At 44.6% G+C, this 21,317-nt stretch overlaps 2 protein-coding genes across 2 annotated transcripts in view; one reads left to right on the top strand and one right to left on the bottom strand.

Moving 5' to 3' along the window:
- Nucleotides 1-3,908: 3,908 nt before the first annotated feature.
- Nucleotides 3,909-20,557, top strand: LOC133381815 (zinc finger protein 91-like). The gene is made up of 2 exons (XM_061621296.1): nucleotides 3,909-3,983; nucleotides 18,210-20,557. The coding sequence occupies exons 1-2, from the start codon at nucleotides 3,941-3,943 to the stop codon at nucleotides 20,387-20,389; spliced, it is 2,223 nt and encodes a 740-aa protein (XP_061477280.1). The 5' UTR covers nucleotides 3,909-3,940; the 3' UTR covers nucleotides 20,390-20,557.
- LOC133381842 (zinc finger protein ZFP2-like) overlaps nucleotides 11,283-21,317 on the bottom strand; it is a 44,597-nt gene continuing 34,562 nt past the window's right edge. The window contains exon 2 of the transcript XR_009761736.1: nucleotides 11,283-11,306. The gene's annotated coding sequence lies outside the window, so the exon portion shown is untranslated. The remainder of the gene's footprint in view (nucleotides 11,307-21,317) is intronic.

Below are 21,317 nucleotides of genomic sequence, written 5' to 3'. Positions count from 1 at the left end.
TTTCCCCCTTTCTACTACCGTGACCCGTGACAACTGCAGCAGCTCCATTTCTGGACTATTACATATATGAGCACGAACAAGCATAATCCCATTAGAACATATTTTAGCAGATTTTTTCCTAGGCCTCCTAGCCATCCACCTGGATTCGGTAGCCATCCCCACCAATCAAAATCGCTACTCCGGTCAACATAAGCTACTGCTGCTATTTGCTCAGCATGATCTATTATGGAGTTGGCATAGGATTCAATCTCTCCAGCTGAACTGTTTATGTAGGAACAATATTCGGTCCCAATGAGGGCGCAAGTCCCTCCGTCTGTAGCAAGCAAATAGTCCAGCGCCATTCTGCTTTGGAGGACCGTTTTCCTTACTTGGATTTGGGTTGCCAGGGGGGTATTTATAGCCTTAGAGGCCACAGGAACAACTTCTTTGATCTCATTTGCAAGAATTTCCACTACAGATTGAAGTCTCAATACTGCAGGTCCTACGGCAGCCGTACCAGCCAACGGCAGGAAAGACCACCCTATTACTGAGCCCATTGCTAAGGGCCTGTGGTTTTCTATGTCCCTATGGTGACCCTATGAATCAGCGACCTCCAAGAACATCTGTCATGAACCACCCTGTTTAGACCTTGTAAGTTCAGGTCTGTGGCTTCCTGTATGGAATCAATCCATCTCTTGTTTGGCCTTCCTCTTTTTCTCCTCCCTTCTGTTTTTCCCAGCATTATTATCTTTTCTAGTGAATCATGTCTTCTCATGATGTGTCCAAAGTATGATAGCCTCAGTTTCATCATTTTAGCTTCTAGTGACAGTTCTGGTTTAATTTTTTCTAACACCCAATTATTTGTCTTTTTCACGGTCCATGGTATATGTAACGCTCTACTCCAACGCCACATTTCAAAGGAGTTGATTTTTCTCTTATCTGCTTTTTTCACGGTCCAACTTTCACATCCATGCATAGAGATCGGAAATACCATGGTCTGAATGATCCTGACTTTAGTGTTCAGTGATATATCTTTGCATTTCAGGACCTTTTCTAGTTTTCTCATAGCTGCCCTCTCCAGTCCTAGCCTTCTTCTGATTTCTTGACTATTCTCTCCATTTTGGTTAATGACTGTGCTGAGGTACTGATAATCCCTGACAAATTCAGTGTCCTCATTGTCAACTTTAAAGTTATATAAATCTTCTGGTTTCTTCATGAACTGGACTGGATCTTTTTTTATTATCAGGATGGGAAGGAGAGGAGATTCTTTGTGGCAAACTGCCTCAAGAATGGACTGGGCTAGACTGAACCTTTTAAGCTTATTTTATTTATTTAGATTATCTGAAAATTTGCTGTGTGTATGCAAGATAATTAACTCTCATTAGCTAAAACAAAAAACTTAGCAGTTCTTTGAAAAGGATCAGATGATTATTTTCTTTCTGATCCCAGGACAGTATCTTTTAGGGTGTGGGGTACTGGGTCTGGGGGTGGAGAGCAGCTGATGACACAGAGAGCCTGGCATCGGGAATCCAATTAACAGGGTGTGTGTGGGATTGTTGCACACTTCCAGCCCTGATTCCACTTTGAGTGGGGAGGTGGAACCTGCGTAGATGTGGTTGATCCAAAGGAGAAGGAATTTATAGTGAAGCAAACCCCTGCTTTTATAAAAACCAAGAAATGTAAAGATATTTTGTGTGCACCCCTGATTTGTGTTTTGGCATCTGTTAGAGAAGGGGGAGGTTGCTGATTTCAGTATCTAGCATTTGGTGATATTGTCGCTTCAATATACTTTGTAACCCCCCTAGAATTTGATAATTGAAGACCAGTACATAAATATTTCAAAGAAAAAAAGAAAGACCCACCCAAATGACAGAGTGGGGAGGAAACGTCCCAATTTTCCTTCAGGCTGGATTTTCAACAAAAATGCAACGGAGAAAAAGTACCTTGGGACACATTTAAGTAGTTGGGATATAACTATAAATATCCAAAATTAAACAAAGAAGTTCAGAGAGGAGGGGGGATTATTCTCTCACCCCCCCTTCTGCTTTAAGGTCAGCTTCAAGGTACCATCTGTTCACTTATGGGGAGGGGGTTTGAAATCTCCCACCCTGGTTTTTCTCTCTGCCTTTCCAGGACTTGGTTTCTAGCAAATGATCTCTGCTGCCCCTGTAGGGCTAATACAGAACATCCCTTTCCATTCGGAGAGCCTGGATTTGCCGTGGCAGAGGGTGGGGGGCTTGTGCGGGAAGGAGGGGGCAGTAGTGTAGTGGCACATTAAGAAGTGCAGGTTTCCTTCATGACATTCACACCACACACCCCTTTCCACTTTCCCTTGCCCTCTTGCCCTCTCACAACCTCCACACTAGGAGCCGATCGGCATGAAAGGGGAGACTGTGTATTAGCTACTGAGAAGAGTCTTCTCCGGAGCTGAGTCACCTCCTTCCACTCTGATTAGCTCCAATCATCACAAAAGGAAAACAACTCTTTTGGGTGGCAAACACGCTCCCCTTTCACGCTCTCCTTCCTGAACTCCCTGAAGTCAGACTCAAACACAGAGGTGTGATTTCATTTCATATGTTTAATAAAAGGTTCCATCTCAGGGTGTTTCTTGAATTCGCTTATGGATCACACAGGAATCAGCATCTCTAGGGCACTTAACTAGGCATGACTAGACTAGGCTGAAGATGACATGGCAGCAATTATTCAGGCCCTCTTCTGGCCTTCAGCAAGGACAGGGGGGCACCCTGCTTGCTTGGGCCCAGACTTTTCCGGGGGACTTTTGCCACATGCCAGTTAGTTCATACAGTACACAGGGGCCTGGTTGGGACCCTACTCCAAAAAAGAAATGGGCCTATGAGCCCCCACAACCCCGGACAGCTACACCCCTGGAGGAGGGACTGGGTGCCTCAGGAGAAGAGCAAAGGAAATGCCTCACTTGTTCCTTCTGCTAGAGGTGAGAATCAGGAGTTCGCATCAGAACATGACAGGCAGCTGTTTTTTAGGCTACTTGATGACATGAGAGGTTTTTAAAAAGTTGCCTTGTAATCCTAAGCAATTACTTATACTTCTCTGATCTGTTTTGGATGGAAAGTTCATTTTTGATAGTGTTTGTTACTTAATTGTTTTTTTAAATGGAAAAATTAAGGAACTCGTAGCTTAAATGATTAGTGTTCTCCATTAAAACTACCCTATTATTGGTGTGCTGTTTATGAATGTCTGTGTCAATAATAGAATTATAGACTCATCCATTCCCACTGGCGATCACTCCTGGCCAAGTAAGATTGTCTTCCAAGACTGTGGAGGCCAATCCTAGATCCACACAGCCTCCCACAGTGAGGACATCGGTTTCCAGGTGGAAGACTGTCACGATGAGGCTTTGCTTGACATGCCTTCCGCTTAGCTCGTTTGTCCCTTTTGCCCTGTACTCGTGCTTCTTCACAGTCCACAGCACCTTTGATAATAGCCGACCTCCAACTGGTCACTCATGGGCCAAGACTTCGCAGTTGTCGATGCTCGTGTTATAGTTTTTTAGATTTGCAAATTTGATAAGCATTCGCTGTCCCTCCTCATCCAAGTCATAACTAAAAATGGGCCCAGGACTGAGCCCTGCGATACTCTGCGTTAGTGGGATGTTCCTCCATAAGTCAACACAAAAAGTTCCTGCACAAAGAAATCTAACAGGTAAAGGAAACAGGGTTTAGGCTAACTTAAGGTGTTCCTTCGAAGCTCTTTTTGAAAAATGTGCGTGGCATTTTTAATCTGGAGAAGGGTTACTGGCCAGAAAGGGGCTTCCTACCTCCCCTCGCCCTTCCTGTGCAGCACCCCAGGAGCTTCAGCCTCTTTGCTCTCTCAAGGGTTAATGAAGGAAAGAGCGCAAAGGAGGGACGCCCCTTTCCTGCCCCGCCTCTCGGCCAGAAATGTAGGCTGGAAGCGCCGGAGGAGCCCCTCTTCGTGCGCAGCGATGTTGGCGAGCGGGGTTGCGCAAAGGGAGCCTCGAAACAAAGGTAGGCAATGGGGGGTGGAGGGGAGGGTGGGAGAGGGCGAGGAGCCCCCTTAAGTGCCCCCCCAGCAGACCCTCCAGATCGGAGGCTGCAGCTCTGCCCCGTCCCCTCTGCCTCTCCCCTGGGCTGGGCTGGCTGTGTTGGGGCCAGAACGAAGCATCCCTCGGAACATCTGCGGTTCTGGTCGCCCTTTAATTCAGGAAAGCCGAAACGTGGCCCTGCCCTCCTTGTTTTAGGGTAGCCTGGCAGACAAACTGTTTAGAGAGTGACATTTTTCCTGAAACGGGTGCAAATTGGTGGGAGCTACTTCCCTCCCTCTTCCTACACCAGGTGTAAGTTCCCTACTAAATCAGAGGGCATTATCCAATTTCTCCACACCACACACCTTTATGGCAAATTCACAGTGTACATTGAAAGCATATGGCTTACTCCAAAGAGTCCTGGGAGTTGTAGTTTATGAAGGATGCTGGGAAAGTGAGGAAAAACTATTCTCCAGGATTTGTTGGGGGAAGCTATGTGCTTTACATTTGTGCTGAATGTGCTTTAAAAGCCTGGTGTGATCATAGACTTCTATCGTGTCTCCTCTAAGAGTTTTTTCTACAGCAAAACTCCCCAAATGTTGCGACCCTTGAGCACTTTGGTTGCCCATTTCTCTACCTCTTCCACCTCTAGAATGCTATTTTTCACATCTTAGATGTGTATAATGGCAGTTTTATTTTCAGTCTGTGTCTTAATGATCCCTCACATGGAATTCACCAAGTTCATGATGTGTAAATTTGTATTGTTGTGAGTTTGGAGGGTTGAGATGGATAATTCCTATGAGTCCCCTTCCAGCCTCTCATTTGAAGGCTTGTGCTGGGGGGGGGTCAGAAACTCGCTCTGTGGGTCAGATGAGTTTCTTTTGTTAACCTAATAGAGCGGCCAGGTGAGTTAATGGGTCTATGAGGTGCCCATCAACTGGTGAATGGGCCAGGAAGTTCCTTTCATCATTGAAACACTTCAGGAGAGCCTCCCCTCCCCTCCTGGGGCCTAGGAGAGGCTTGATTCCATAAAGGAAGCCACAGACCTGAACTTACAAGATCTGAACAGGCCAGTTCTTGACAGATGCTCTTGGAGGTTGCTCATTCATAGGGTCGCCATAAGTCGCCATCGACTTGAAGGCACATAACGAGAACAACTAAGTTGGAGTGCAATGCCCAGGCTTGGGAGTTACCCTCATGGCTAGGAGAGAGACAGAGAGCAGAGACAAAGGCATCTCCTCTCTCTCAGACAGTCGAAGAAGAGAAGAGAGGAAAGGGCAGAAGGAGGAGGGGCGGATAAGCTTCCCTAAGACATATCAGTCTAAGGACAAAAGGATGTCAGTCAGGACGTCACAGATAAAGGTAATCAAGCCTATCCATCTGGAGGACCCTCACTCTATCTCCATTCTGCTCTTGCCCCCAATTCCAACATTTCATACCTATAACATCAGTATCTTAATTGGGGCATCCGCTATGACCTCAAGGTCTCTCTCCTGTCAGTCAGCACCGGTTCAGTTAGGATTTTTCACTTCTGTGCATCACTTGACGCTTGCTTACATTTAATTGCATTTGCTCTTTAATAGCCAAGCCTGCCTGGAGAGTTCCTTTTGGAGTTCCTCACAATCTCTCTTTATTTTAATCACCCTGAACTTGATATCAACAGTAAAGTTGGTTACCTCCCTTCTCACCCCAAATCCATGTCATTTAGAAATAGGTTTAAAAGCACAAGTCCTAATCCTGATTATTGGTTGTGGGGGGGGGGGGCTTCTTATATCCCTCCATTGGGAGAACTATAAATTTATTACAACTTTCTCCTTCCTGATCTTTAAACACTTCCTGATGCATGAGAGCGTATTTCCTCGTATCCCATGATTGCTCTGTTCCACTCCATGTTTGGTAATTCTGTATTTCATAATATTTTCCACTACTTTTCCCGGAACAGCTAATTTGTTGCTGTTATGTTCCTGCAAGTTGACTCCGACTTATGGTGACCCTATGAATCAGTGACCTCCAATAGCGGAACAGCTAATAGCCCCCTGATTTCCCGGTTACCTTCTGTGTCCTTTTGGCTTTCAAATTGTAATACATTTGCCAGTCTATATGGTAGCAAGTCTTTGGGAGAAGGTACATATTTTTGTTAGTTTTGGGTTGTTTTAAGAGCTCTCACTTAGATGCCATCTGGACGTGAGATGATTTGTGAACACTAAAGGAAAAGATCCCACTTGCCCCATCTCTCTTCAGTGTGCAAGTGGAGGGCACATGATGTCCACGCCTTGCCTGGGAGTATGAATGAGGAAGGCAATGGTTTTCTTCTTCTGGGGACTGCTGACCTTTGAGGAAGGGTCCTTGCACTTCTCCCAGGAGGAATGGGCTCAGCGGGATCCAGACTAGAGAGCTCTGTACAAGGAGATCACGCAGGAGATTCATGAGATGGCAACCTCTTCTGTTAGAATTAGGAGAGGTTAAGGATAGCCTTCTTACTCCCTTCCTGGCACCCTTGCTTCGCAAATATAACCCACTACACATTTCAGATTATCCGGTAGTGTGTGTGTGTACTGCTTTCAAGTCGATTCCGACTTATGGAGATCCTATGAATAGGTTTTCATGAGGCTGAGAGGCAGTGACTGCCCCAAGGTCACCCAGTGAGCTTCATGGCTGTGTGGGGATTCGAACCCTGGTAGTCCAACCCCTTAACCATTACACCACACTGGCTGTCTAGTACACCACACTAGACCTGCCATCATTTCCTACACCCCCTTTTCCCAGACAGGAAGACTCTTGGGGCCAATATAGTACTGATAACTCTGGGATTCTAGGACAGCACACCCTGCGCTTCCCAGCCAGAGCCCTCTTTAAGTTACTGTAAGGCCTAAAACCAACACTCTCCCTCTATTGCTGCCACCACTCTGAAGAGTCAGCTTTTCTTTAGCACCTCAAAATCCTTTTACTTGGACGTGGGGAACCCACATTTTAGCTCAAGTATCTACCTGATCCTAAGTCACTACTTACCTCCAGGATATTGGTCCTCTCAGGTGTAAACCTGTTTGGTTGGTCCACTGCAGGCTTTTTCCTGATGGTGGATGAGGCACAAAGGCACAAATATCTCAGCCCACCCTTTAAGGATATTTCCTCCCACATAGGTTTGTGAGGCACTGGGCTCTCTTGGATCAATTAAAGCTGAACTCACTTAGTGCAGGTGTGTGTGTGGGTTATGTGCCTTTATGTCAGTTACGACTTATGGTGACCTCCAAGAGCATCTGTCAAGAACCAGCCTGTTCAGATCTTGTAGGTTCAGGTCTGTGGCTTCCTTTATGGAATCAATCCATCTCTTGTTTGGCCTTCCTCTTTTTCTACTCTCTTCTGTTTTCCCCAGCATTATTGTCTTTTCTAGTGAGTCATGTCTTCTCATTACGTGTCAAATGAGTTGATTTTTCACTGTCCAACTTTCACATCCATACATAGATGGGAATACCATGGTCTGAAAGATCTTGACTTTGGTGTTCAGTAATGCATCTTTGCATTTGAGGATCTTTTCTCATAGCTACCCTCCCCAGTCCAAGACTTCTTCTGATTTCTTGCCTATTGTCTCCAGTTTGGTTAATTACTGTGCCGAGGTATTGATAATCCTTGATAAGTTCAGTGTCCTCGTTGTCAACTTTAAAGTTACATAAATCTTATATTGTCATTACTTTAGTCCTCTTGATGTTCAGCTGTAGTCCTGGTTTTGTGCTTTCCTCTTTAATTTTCATCAGCATCGGTTCATTCCATTATCCAACTTATCTGTGGTGCCTCTTCCCTTTCTAAAACCAGCTTGGACATCTGGCCCTTCTCGCTCCATATTTGGTAAGAGGCTTTACTTTACTTGCATGGCATATTAATGCAATAGTTTGAAAGTTACTGTAATCCCTGGGATCCCCTTTCTTTGGAGTTGGGAGGTATTCTGAAGGCTTCCAGTCTGTGGGCCATTGTTTACTTCTGTTTAGGCTTCCTTTTGGCTTTGACCCAGCTGCGTCATTAGTCACAGCGCTACTCATACTTGTCCATTGTTCTTCCCCAGTAGCTCGGTGAGTGTCTTCTGACCTGGGGGTCTCATCTTCCAGCACTATCTCGTGTTTCATGTAACAGGGGGCTAACATTTTGGGAGGGAGGGAGGGAGGGAGGGGATGCAAGCTGCCCTCTGGGCAGTGGAAAGGCCATGTTCTTCTCAGACAGGATCCATCCGAGGTTTGTAAATTCCAGCTGTGCATAAGTACTGGTCTGTTTACCTTATTTGGAGGGACAAGAGAGCAGATTTTTGTTATGATTATCTCTCTCTTAGGGTTGCCATATTGCCCTGTTAGCCAAGTTTTACCTGGATTCTATCCATGCCACCGGGTGCCCATTTAGCCCATAGGTGGCTGGCATTCTCAGCTTTAATTTTTTAAAAATAAAGTTTCTAGGTGGTCCGGTTCCAGAGATATGATGTCATCCTCTCCGCGACTGTTAAATCTTTTTAACAGATCTGTTATAGCACTAAGTAACCCTGTAACCCTGCCCTTTCAGGATTGCAGCCAATAAGTTAAACCAGGGTTGTGATTGGTTGACCTCCAGGCAGTGTCTAGATCTCATTGCAATGGGGAAAATGTGTTTTTCCCATTTATCAGAAAATCTCATGAATTGGGTAAGTATATACATTTCAGTTTCTTTTCCTCTTGTGTGCAGGAGTCAGATCCTGGGCAGTGTTTTGAAAACCTTCCCAGTACCTGCTTTTGCGGGAGTAAAAGTAACGCTAATCCCATATACCGAGTCAATCCCATTGAATTCAGTAGGACTTACTTTTGAGTAGTCATGGTTATGAATGTGCTGTAAATTAATGGGACTTTGAGTGAACATAACAAAGAATTGTGTTTGTGTTCTAAATCTTTCCCTCCCTCTCCAATTCTATTTTTTAAGCAATTAGGCAGGGCTTACTTAGGTATTACAGTTTTTAATTATGTAGGAAACTAATACTGATTTTTAAAAAAATGTTCTGCACTGACCCACTGGTTTGACAATAAACTATTATATGGGCTGTATGTATTTTTACATCTGCAGTGTGTGTGTGTGTGTTTCATGGAGTCTTTCCAACAACCCTGTGAGGTACGGTTGGTGACTGGAAACCAAGGCAGCTCACAATAAGAAATAAATCCCTTTAAAATCCAATAACCATAAAGCAAGAATAAACCATTGCAAAACAGCTTAAAGAGGCATGATTCTGAATTTTGGGTTGGGTGAATGAAGTTTATTTATTGTTTGATTTATTATTTGATTTACATCCTACCCTTCCTCCCAGTAGGAGCCCAGGGCAGCAAACAAAAGCACCAAAAACACTTTAAAACATCATAAAAACAGACTTTAAAATATATTAAAACATCTTTAGAAACATTTTTAAAAGCTTTAAAAAACATCTTTTTTTTTAAAAAAAGAAAGGGTTTAAAAACATATTAAAAAGCAATTCCAACTCAGACGCAGACTGGTCTCAACTTAAAAGGCTTGTTGAAAGAAAAAGTTCCTTATCACTTGAGGAATACATTGGGAGTTGCTTCTGAGTAGAAAAACGTAGGATTGCACCATAAATATCTTCACAGATCATGTAATTAATAAACATATTTGATAGTCATGCTTATATAAATATTTCTTCATACTGTGTCCCAATAAGTATTGATTTCACACTATGGTTGTAGATGATTGTTTCCTCTACATTTTAAGTGTGCCCTTCTTCCTTGCGGTGGTCATGGTTCTCTGTTTATTTCATCCTGAAGGGCAGATAGGTTGAGAGATGGTGAGAAGCCCATGGTCACCCAGGACACTTTATAGCTCATTTCTGTTTTGAAAAAAATAATTAAAACAATTTACATGCAGTCAATGTTGATTAAATAGATCAACATATTTAAAGCACATCCAATTCACATTTAAAGTGCATGACTTCCCCTAAAGAATCCTGGGAAGTGTAGTTTCCCCCTCACAAACCATCCTTAACAAACTACAATTCCCATGATTCTGTGGTGGGATTCATGTGCTTCAAATGGGTGTTGAATGTGCTATAAATGAATGGGTGTGGATCTGCCCTAGGTATGATGTGCATTCAAGAGTGAATTGCAAAGAACAATTTTAAAAGATACTTTTTTAAAACAGGGGGAGGGTTGTAGCTCATTGGTAGGGCATATGCTTTGTGTGGAAAGGTCCAGAATTTAATTTCGGGAAAAGACTATTGCCTGGAATCCTGGAGAGCCAATGCTAGTCCACGTCATCAGTACTGAGCTCGATGGTACCAAATGGCCTGAGTCAGTATAAGGCAGATTCCTTTGTTCGTAAAGTGGGAAGAGATTCAAGGGACACAGTGGCTCCAAAATTGATTCATGTATTTTTATTTACAACATTTATATACTGCTTGTAAAAAATCTCAAAGCGTTTTACAGAAAGAATTAAAACAATAAAATTATTGGCAAAAACAGTCAAGGACAGGTATTTAAAAACATTCAAAATAATAAAACCAACAATGAGTTAAAAACAGATTTAAAAACACAATAGCTTCTACATGCCTAGAGAGGCTTGCCTCAAGAAAACTGATTTTAGCAGGTGCTGAAAAGTCTGCCTAATGTCAATAGGCAAGGAGTTCCAAAGTGTAGGTGCTGCCACGTTACAGGACTGATTTCTTACAAGGGCAGAACAAGTACTATGTGGCACCCATAACATGGAAAGCACAGCTTGAACTTGGCCTGGTAACCAATGGTAACCAATGCAGATTTCAGAGCAGAGGTACTAACTTCATCATGGCGGCAGGAGTAACAACTACGGGCGAGGGAGCTCCGCAACAAACAGCTTTTATGCGGTAATTTCTCCCTTGTTGGAGGTTACAATGCATTGGAGAATACGGGGTAGCCTCCCCCCCCTCTTATGTCACCACCCTCGGACCCGACTTGGATGCCAGCTATCAGAAATACGATGTAAGACTTTCACCTACGCTGGGCCGCCGCCGCCGCCGCCATTTCCTGGTTGCCGGATCGGAGCTGGGGATGAGCTGCGGCCCTTCGGAGAACCTGGGTCTGCGGCCTCTATTCGGGAGACAGCGTTGTTCACCGTGGCAGTTTTCCGCTGGCTGCTGGGGTTGGGGCGCGCCCCTGCAGCCTCCATTGTCCTGCCGTGCTGGCCTTGCTCGTTTCGCCTTGTGTCGGCCGCGTTTTGCCTCTCATCGCCTTTGCTTTTGGCTTCTCGGGGAGTACTTTCCTGTGGTCGCGTCTTCGTGGGGCCTGTTTGTGCTGCCTCTCGCTGTTTGCTACGCTGGATGCTGAGAGTGAGAGGAGATGTCGCTTTCGGTTTCGCAAATGACGCACCTTGTGGACTATACGGGCCAGAAGCTTTGTTGAACTTTGTTGTGGTGACCTTTACCTGTTGTTTTAGTTTTATTGCTGTTTTGATGTTGTGATACTTATATATTATGACTTTGTACATCGCTCAGAGTGGCTCGGTTTCCAGCCAGATGGGCGATAAATAAATCACAGAAATAAATAAATTATGTGCTGATAGGATCTCACTTGTGTCAGCAATCGCGCTGCAGCACTCTGCACTAACTGCAACCCCCAGGTCAGGTTGTGCTGCATGGGGATTTCTGTGACCTTGGCTGACTGGCTGCCAGGTTTTTTTAGTTTGGGTTTTTGGTTATGAATCCTGACTGGTTGTGGGATGCTGAGTTTTCTGCCTTATTCATAGGAATCTTGTTGTGGTTAATAAATAAATAATAAATAAACTTTTATTTGTTAGTCGCCTATCTGTCCGACTTAACGGACACTCTAGGTGACTTACATAGAATAAAATATACAATATACAATCAACACATTCAGCAATTTAATCTAACACCAAAAACAATAATTAAAACATCAAGAAAAAATAATCCCCCCAGCGTTCTTAAAGGCCTGCCTGAATAGCCAGGTCTTTGAAGCTCGACGGAAACTCATCAGGGAGGAGGCATGTCGGAGATCGTAAGGGAGGGAATTCCAGAGGGTGGGGGCCACAACCGAGAACGCTCTCTCTCTGGTCCGCACCAGCCTAGCTGTTTTGATTGGTGGGACCGAGAGGAGGTCCTGTGTGGCTGATCTTGTAAGGCGGCCTAATTGATGATACTGGAGGCGGTCCTTCATATACACTGGGCCGAAACCGTATAGGGTTTTAAAGGTCAAGACCAACACCTTGAATTGGGCCTGGTAAACCACTGGTAGCCAGTGTAGATCTACCAACACCGGGGTGATGTGATCCTGGCGGCTATGCGGCCCGCCGCATTCTGTACCAGCTGGAGTTTCCGGACCATTTTCAAGGGTAACCTCACATTGAGCGCATTACAGTAGTCTAAGCGAGAGGAGACCAGGGCATGTATCACTCGTGGGAGCAGATGCATAGGGAGGTAGGGCCACAGCCTTTGTATCAGATGTAACTGATACCAAGCTGCCCGGCTCACTGCCGAAACCTGAGCCTCCATGGACAGCTGGGAGTCAAGAATGACCCCTAGGCTACGGACCTGGTCCTTTAGGGGTAATCTTACCCAATTAAGTATCAAGTCGATGTCTCCCAACCTTCTCTTGTCACCCACAAGCAACACCTCAGTCTTGTCAGGATTCAGCTTCAGCCTATTTTTGCCCATCCATCCACTTATGGACTCCAGGCACTTGGACATGGTCTGCACAGCCAACTCTGGTGAAGATTTAAATGAGAGATAGAGCTGAGTGTCATCTGCATATTGGTGACACTGCAGCCCAAAACTCCTGATGATGGCTCCCAGCGGCTTCACATAGATGTTGAATAGCATGGGGGAGAGGATAGAACCCTGTGGCACTCCACAATTGAGAGGCCAAGGGTCTGAAACCTCCTCCCCCAATGCCACCCGTTGGTACCTGCCTGAGAGATAGGAAGATACCGTGGTCAAAAGCAGCTGAGAGATCCAGGAGGACACACATGTTTTCTTGGCATGGTATTGCATTTAGGAAAGCATCACTATCTTTTGTGTTGTTGTTTTCTTTCTGCATTTCACTTATCTTTAACCTCACTCCATTACAGTCATAGAAGCAACAGCAGTGCTTCCATGCGTTCAGCTCAACCCCCTAAAACCCATTGATGATGCACCTTCCATGCTAGGGATAATTAGGAAAGGTATTGAAAATAAAACAGCCGATATCATAATGCCGTTGTATAAATCTATGGTGCGGCCGCATTTGGAATACTGTGTACAGTTCTGGTCGCCTCATCTCAAAAAGGATATTATAGAGTTAGAAAAGGTTCAGAAGAGGGCAACCAGAATGATCAAGGGGATGGAGCAACTCCCTTACGAGGAAAGGTTGCAGCATTTGGGGCTTTTTAGTTTAGAGAAAAGGCGGGTCAGAGGAGACATGATAGAAGTGTATAAAATTATGCATGGCATTGAGAAAGTGGATAGAGAAAAGTTCTTCTCCCTCTCTCATAATACTAGAACTTGTGGACATTCAAAGAAGCTGAATGTTGGAAGATTCAGGACAGACAAAAGGAAGTACTTCTTTACTCAGCGCATAGTTCAACTATGGAATTTGCTCCCACAAGATGCAGTAATGGCCACCAGCTTGGACGGCTTTAAAAGAAGATTAGACAAATTCATGGAGGACAGGGCTATCAATGGCTACTAGCTGTGATGGCTGTGCTCTGCCACCCTAGTCAGAGGCAGCATGCTTCTGAAAACCAGTTGCTGGAAGCCTCAGGAGGGGAGAGTGTTCTTGCACTCGGGTCCTGCTTGCGGGCTTCCCCCAGGCACCTGGTTGGCCACTGTGAGAACAGGATGCTGGACTAGATGGGCCACTGGCCTGATCCAGCAGGCTCTTCTTATGTTCTTATGTTTAGGTATTATGTGCTGATAGGATCTCACTTGTGTCAGCAATCGTGCTGCAGCATTCTGCACTAACTGCAACCCCCAGGTCAGGTTGTGCTGCATGGGGATTTCTGTGACCTTGGCTGACTGGCTGCCAGGTTTTTTTAGTTTGGGTTTTTGGTTATGAATCCTGACTGGTTGTGGGATGCTGAGTTTTCTGCCTTATTCATGGAATCTTGTTGTAGTTGGCATGGTATTGCATTTAGGAAAGTATCACTCTCTTTTGTGTTGTTGTTTTCTATTTGCATTTCACTTATCTTTAACCTCACTCCATTACAGCCATAGAAGCAACAGCAGTGGTTCCATGTGTTCAGCTCAACCCTCTTAAACCCATTGATGATGCTCCTTGTTGGTTTTATGGCAGTTTGTTTTTTGCCCAATAGTGGTAAAAGAGAATTCACATATTTGAAAGTGTGGCTGCAGTTGTTGTTCCCAAGCTGCTCTGTGAAGGTAGACCAAAACATGTGTGTTTTATCTCTGCCCATTATTCCTCACTGGAATTGGGTTGGTTGTCAAAGTGAGTTTATAGCAGCCCACAGGGGAGACAGAAAGGGTAGAGAATCTTCTTACTCTTACTCATTTCTCAGACCTCTTTCTGAAGTGAAGGGTCAAATCTGTAAAGACGTTTGGAGCACCCACATTAAAAGATAAGGGCAGGGCGTTCCAGGCAGGGGGTTGCCAACCCTGCTTGGATATGGATGTCTTTGCAGAGGATCCCTAGTCAAGGTTTACGAGCAGCACAATCCAAACTACATCTACTCAGAAGTAAGTCCTGTTGAATTCTATGGGGCTTAGTCCCTTAGTAAGTGTGTTTAGAATTGCAGCCTTCGGGGGCATCCATCTTTACTCCCGAATGCTCCCATCTAACATCTCCACAACACTATTATTATGATGATTATTATTATTATCTTTATTTATACCCCGCCTTTTTTCCAAGTGGAACGCAGGGCGGCTTACAACAGACATAAGTCCTTATGATTGAAACATTCAAAATTCTACATTAAAATAAGATTGAACCATTTGTAAGATTAAAACATTTAACATCCACTTAAAATAAATGAAACACATTACAACAGTGCAATTAAGCAATAGACAATGCAGCAACCTGTCAACGAAACTGTCCTAAGGCTCCTTTCTCCCTACAGTGGCCTTCTGGTGACTGGCCTGGCCTGAGGGCACTTAAACCCTTCTTGCCGAAAGCAAATAGGCTAGATTAAATGTTCCCTACCTGGGCTCCATCTTCTTTCTAGCTAGGATTTCTAGCTTAATTGCCAATCAGAGAAAAAAAATATAATTGTATGCTTCCAGCAACTGTGATTGATGCCTAATATGTCATGCTTAATGACAGCACTCGGGCCTGCCCCTGTGACATCGCTAGGGCCAGCCCCTGAAATCTCAGGGTTTGGGATGCTTTTGACCTGGCAATCCAAATTCCCGCCTTCCATTGTTCTTAGCCAATGAGGGACACCACTGTTGTCCTGGAAAAATGAAGAATTTTAGTCTGCTTGCCTGCTGCATCTGCAGAATCTAGCAGTTTAGAAAACTGCACATGCCCACTTGATCAACACATGCAGCTGCTCCACCCCTTACCCATACACTTTCTGGTTGCGTCAGCAAGGAGAAGCCGCTTTCATCTCAGTTGCCTGTTTCTCAGGATATGTGTCTTAAGTGGTGAGTGCAATGGGACGGTCTGCCTGGAGGTTGGAATACAAGGGTTTGATTCCACTAAACACTCCCTCCCGTGAACAGATGCAAGATATATTTATTTATTTATTTATTTTATTTCATTTTTAAACCGCCCATAGCGAATAGCTCTCTGGGCGGTGTACAAAAGATTAAAAGTACAGAAATACAAAATATCACAATAAATAAACTGAAACAAAGAGATTTAAAATTGTAACATTAAACGCATTAAAATGCCTGGGAGCATAGCCAGGTCTTAACCTGGCGCCGAAAAGATAGAAGCATCGGCGCCAGGTGTATTTCTTTGGGGAGGCTATTCCACAATTCGGGGGCCACTACAGAAAAGGCCCTAGATCGAGTAACTGTCCTCCGGGCTTTCCGATGGGTTGGTACCCGGAGGAGGGCCTTAGACGCTGAGCGAAGTGACCGGGTCGGTTCATAGCGGGAGAGGCGTTCCACAAGATACTGCGGTCCCACGCCGTATAAGGCTTTATAGGTCAAAACCAGCACCTTGAATCTGGCTCAGAAGCAAATAGGTAGCCAGTGCAAACGGGCCAGAACAGGTGTTATATGTGCTGAACGGCTGGTCCTCGTCAGCAGTCTGGCTGCTGCATTTTGCACTAGCTGAAGCTTCCGAACTGTCTTCAAGGGCAGCCCTACGTAGAGCGCATTACAGTAATCCAACCTAGAAGTTACCAGAGCATGAACAACTGAGGCGAGGTCATCCCTGTCCAGATAGGGGCGTAGCTGGGCTACCAACTGAAGGTGGTAGAATGCATTCCTTGCCACCGTGGCCACTTGCGCCTCCAGAGACAAGGAAGGATCGAAAAGAACCCCAAGACTACGAACCTGTTCCTTCAAGGGGAGTGTAACCCCATCTAGAACAGGGTAAGCATCCACCATCTGGGCAGGGAAGGCATTCACCAACAGTGTCTCAGTCTTGTCTGGATTGAGTCTCAGTTTATTAGCTCTCATCCAGTCCATTATCGCGGTCAGGCAGTGATTCAGCACATCCACAGACTCACCTGTAGAAGATGAAAAGGAGAAATAGAGCTGCGTGTCATCAGCGTACTGGTGGCAACGCACTCCAAAACTCCTGATGTCGGCACCCAGAGGCTGCATGTAGATGTTAAAAAGCATGGGGGACAAAACCGACCCTTGAGGGACTCCACAATGGAGAGTCCAAGGAGTCGAGCAATGTTCCCCAAGTACTACCTTCTGGTGACGATCCGCCAAGTAGGAGCGGAACCACTGCCAAGCAGTGCCTCCAACTCCCAACTCCGCGAGTCTCCCCAGAAGGATACCATGGTCGATGGTATCAAACGCCGCTGAGAGATCAAGGAGAATCAACAGAGTCACACTATAAAAGAGTCACACTATAAAAGCAAACCTCTCTGTAGAAAAGGCAGTGATACTAGCATTGGCATTGTTCAGCCCTGTACCCACCTTGTTAAATGGTGCTTACTCCTAAGTAAAGTTGCATTGGAATGCTGCCTCACTCACCCTGTTGCCTGACAGAGCTTCTGTTCAGCAATTCAGAAAAGGCTAAAAAGTAATTTTTGATGCATACCCTTCTTCAAAATGACTGGCAGGCATCTCCCCACCAAAGATCACCCTACTTCCAACTCCCCAGGGATGGATGTGTGTGTGTGTGTGCATGCATACATGCACAGTGTGTATATTATATATACATACACACAGGAGGTGTTCCCTCTCTCTCTCTCTGCATATATTCAATGCATTGGGGGTTTAACCTTCCCTCGCATAAAACTAATAGCAATGGAACAGCTACCCTGTCTAATGCTGCCACAGCATGCCAGGTCTCTAGAATTCCCTGCATTTTTATTTTCTTTTTAACAAAAGAGGTGCCAGCACTCAGGTCTCCATCATGTTCCAGTCTTTATCATAGAAGGTTGCATTTCCCCTCTCTCTGATTGGATATGTGAGAATCGGTGTACTAAAGACACTTCTTACATGCTCAGACATGCTCCCTTTAGATAAGATGATTGACAGAGGTGATAATATTGAAATCTTGATTTCTATCTGTTAAAATTTGTACAATTTTTATACTGCTGCATTGACTTGTTTTATGTTTCTTGTGTTTTTATTACATTTTTACATTGATTGTGCATTTTGATTGTTTTGCTGCCCGGAATTCCGTTTTTAACAGTGGAAAGGCAGGATATAAATCCTCTTAATAAGTAAATATTCCGTAATAGGCCTTTAAGGTTGAAAACGAAGGATTTTTTTTTAAATCTTCACATCCTCGCCCAATTTTTGGTGGTAATTGCTAGGCACAAAAACAAAACAACTAGACAATGCAAATTAATATGATTAATTTGCCTAATTAGGACATGGTCTGGAAAATATGCAAATTATGCAATTAATTTGCCTCCTGGATTTGTGGGATTGGAATATGGCAACCCTACTCTCTCTGCGTCTCTTTTCACAACCTGTTACCAAGCACCTACTGCTAAAACAACGCTGTACAAGGCCTCGAGCTTTGACAGTTAACTCTGATTTCAACAGAGCTCCCAAAAATATGTTTTCAAAGTACAAATCATAATATATTCACAGGATTTCTCCACAGCATTTTATCACCTTTATTTTTCATTCCATCAGGATACATCTGGGAGGTCAAGATTGAGGGAGAAACATCTGATGTATCACTGGAAAAAGCTGAGGAGCAGGACCAGAAACTGAGGACTCAAGATGGAGCAAAGAGACAAGAGAGACAAACTCACACAGGAGACAAACCATATCAATGCTTGGAGTGTGAAAAGAGCTTCAGGTGGAGTAGCACTCTTACTTTGCATTACAGAAGTCATACAGGAGACAAACCTTATAAATGCTTGGAGTGTGGAAAGACCTTTAGTCAGAATGGCAGCCTTACTTCGCATCAAAGAAGTCACACAGGAGACAAACCTCATAAATGCTTGGAGTGTGGAAAGACCTTTAGTCAGAATGGCAGCCTTACTTTGCATCAAAGATGTCACACAGGGGACAAACCGTATACATGCTTTGAGTGTGGAAAGAGCTTCAGGTGGAGTAGCGCCCTTACTTTGCATCAAAGATGTCACACAGGGGACAAACCTTATAAATGCTTTGAGTGTGGAAAGAGCTTCAGTCGGAGTGGCCACCTTACTTTGCATCACAAAACTCACACAGGAGACAAACCTCATAAATGCTTGGAGTGTGGAAAGAGCTTCAGTCAGAGTAGCACCCTTACTTTGCATCACAAAACTCACACAGGGGACAAACCTCATAAATGCTTGGAGTGTGGAAAGAGCTTCAGTCAGAGTGGCCACCTTACTTCGCATCGAAGAACTCATACAGGAGACAAACCTTATAAATGCTTGGAGTGTGGAAAATGCTTCAGTCGGAGTGGCCACCTTACTTTGCATCACAAAACTCACACAGGGGACAAACCTTATAAATGCTTGGAGTGTGGAAAGACCTTCAGTCAGAGCAGCACCCTTACTTTGCATCACAAAACTCACACAGGGGACAAACCTCATAAATGCTTAGAATGTGGAAAGAGCTTCAGTCAGAGTGGCCACCTTACTTCGCATCAAAGAACCCACACGGGGGACAAACCTTATAAATGCTTTGAGTGTGGAAAGAGCTTCAGTCAGAGTAGCACCCTTACTTTGCATCACAAAACTCACACAGGGGACAAACCTCATAAATGCTTGGAGTGTGGAAAGAGCTTCAGTCAGAGTAGCACCCTTAGTAAACATGAACGAACTCACACAGGGGACAAACCTTATCAGTGCTTGGAGTGTGGAAAGAGCTTCAGTCGGAGTAGCCACCTTACTGTGCATCAAAGATGTCACACAGGGGACAAACCTTATAAATGCTTGGAGTGTGGAAAGAGCTTCAGTCAGAGTCGCACCCTTAGTAAACATGAAATAACTCACACAGGGGACAAACCTTATCAATGCTTGGAGTGTGGAAAGAGTTTCAGTTGGAATAGCCACCTTGTTCTGCATCAAAGATGTCACACAGGGGACAAACCTTATCAATGCTTCGAGTGTGGAAAAAGCTTCAGGTGGGGTAGCACCCTTACTGTACATCAAAGATGTCACACAGGGAAGAAACCTTATCAATGCTTGGAGTGTGGAAAGAGCTTCAGTCAGAGTGGCCACCTTACTTCACATCAGAGAACTCATACAGGGGACAAATCTTATACATGCTTCGAGTGTGGAAAGAGCTTCAGTCAGAGTAGCACCCTTATCTTGCATCACAAAACTCATACAGGGGACAAACCTTACAAATGTTGCGAGTGTGGAAAGACCTTCAGTGGGAGTAGCAACCTTAGTAAACATGAAAGAACTCACACACGAGATAAACCTTATAAATGCTTGGAGTGTGGAAAGAGCTTCAGTCAGAGTAGCACCCTTAGTAAACATCATAGAACTCACACAGGAGACAAACCTTATACATGCTTGGAGTGTGGAAAGAGCTTCAGTCAGAGTGGCCACCTTAGTTCGCATCAAAGATGTCACACAGGGGACAAACCGTATAAATGCTTCCAGTGTGTAAAGAGCTTCAGTAAGAGATTCTCCCTTATGGTGCATCAAAGAATTCACACAGGGGACAAACCTTATAAATGCCTCGAGTGTGGAAAAAGCTTCAGTCAGAGTGGCAACCTTACTTCGCATCAAAGAACTCATACAGGAGACAAACCTTATAAATGCTTTGAGTGTGGAAAGAGCTTCAGTCAGAGTGGCCACCTTACTTCGCATCAAAGAACTCACATGGGACAAACCTTACACATGCTTGAAGTGTGGAAAAAGTGAAAATGCGATGCTTCTGAAAGAACCACTAAGTTCCCCTTCTGACCCATTTTATTCCTCCTATATCTTCACTCCAGCCATGCAAGGTAGGTTAGGCTGAGAAGTGGTGACTGGCCCAAGCTGGGAAGTGCAGAAAATCAGTGAGAAGAGAATTTAAAATACAAAACTGCACATGCTCAGAGTATTTTTTGTAATCCATGAAAGTTTCTGTAATAATAAATGTGTTAGTCTTTAAGACACCTGAAGACCTATTTTCTGGTACCTCATCGCACACACTTCCTTTTGTGGGGAGAATGGGTCCCCTATCTGGGGAACTGTACCAGGGCCCCCAACCATCTTAATCCAGCTATGGGTTGCAGCGATTTAAAAATACAACTTTGGAATCAGTTAATAGTCTGGGTTCTAAAAAACATCTCTCTCAGGGCTCAAAGGAAAGGGTGGAAAGTGTGCCTTCAACAAATCCCCAGCCGTGAAGACTTTGCAGGCTACAAGCAGCACCTTCAACTGGGCCCAGATTCAAATGCAAGAATTTGGGCCGAGAGCTCATTACGTCTGACTCTGCCAGCCTTAACCACACAAGGCAGGCACAGATCCATTTTAAAGAGATTGGCCTTCCCAGCCTCAGGCATCCTATCTAGGCCCAAGTGTGGCCCAGGAAAGAAGGCCCGAGTGGTGCGAGATGTTGATTCTGTAGCCACTGGGAGAGAAGAGCCTTTATATACCCAGTCAATGACTGTGCTGTGGAGGTGAGGGCCTCCTGCAGATACCATCTTATCAGGAGGTCCGCTCTGCACAATATAGGAAACGGACCTTTAGTGTGGCAGCACCTACCCTGTGGAATTCCCTCCTCTTAAATATTAGACAGGTGCCACCTCTGTTATCTTTTTGGCGCCTATTGAAGACCTTCCTCTTTCAACAAGCCTTTTAAGTA

Source organism: Rhineura floridana, chromosome 3, assembly GCF_030035675.1.
Source record: "Rhineura floridana isolate rRhiFlo1 chromosome 3, rRhiFlo1.hap2, whole genome shotgun sequence".
Lineage (NCBI taxonomy): Eukaryota > Metazoa > Chordata > Lepidosauria > Squamata > Rhineuridae > Rhineura > Rhineura floridana.
This window is presented reverse-complemented; position numbering and strand designations above follow the sequence as displayed.

What these genes read in the sequence shown, in the direction of transcription:
- LOC133381815 (XM_061621296.1), top strand. Translation starts at nt 3,941, where the DNA reads ATGTTGGCGAGCGGGGTTGCGCAAAGGGAGCCTCGAAACAAAG. An exon ending in AAGGGAGCCTCGAAACAAAG is followed by an intron (nt 3,984 to 18,209) that starts GTAGGCAATGGG and finishes TCATTCCATCAG; the next exon opens with GATACATCTGGGAGGTCAAG.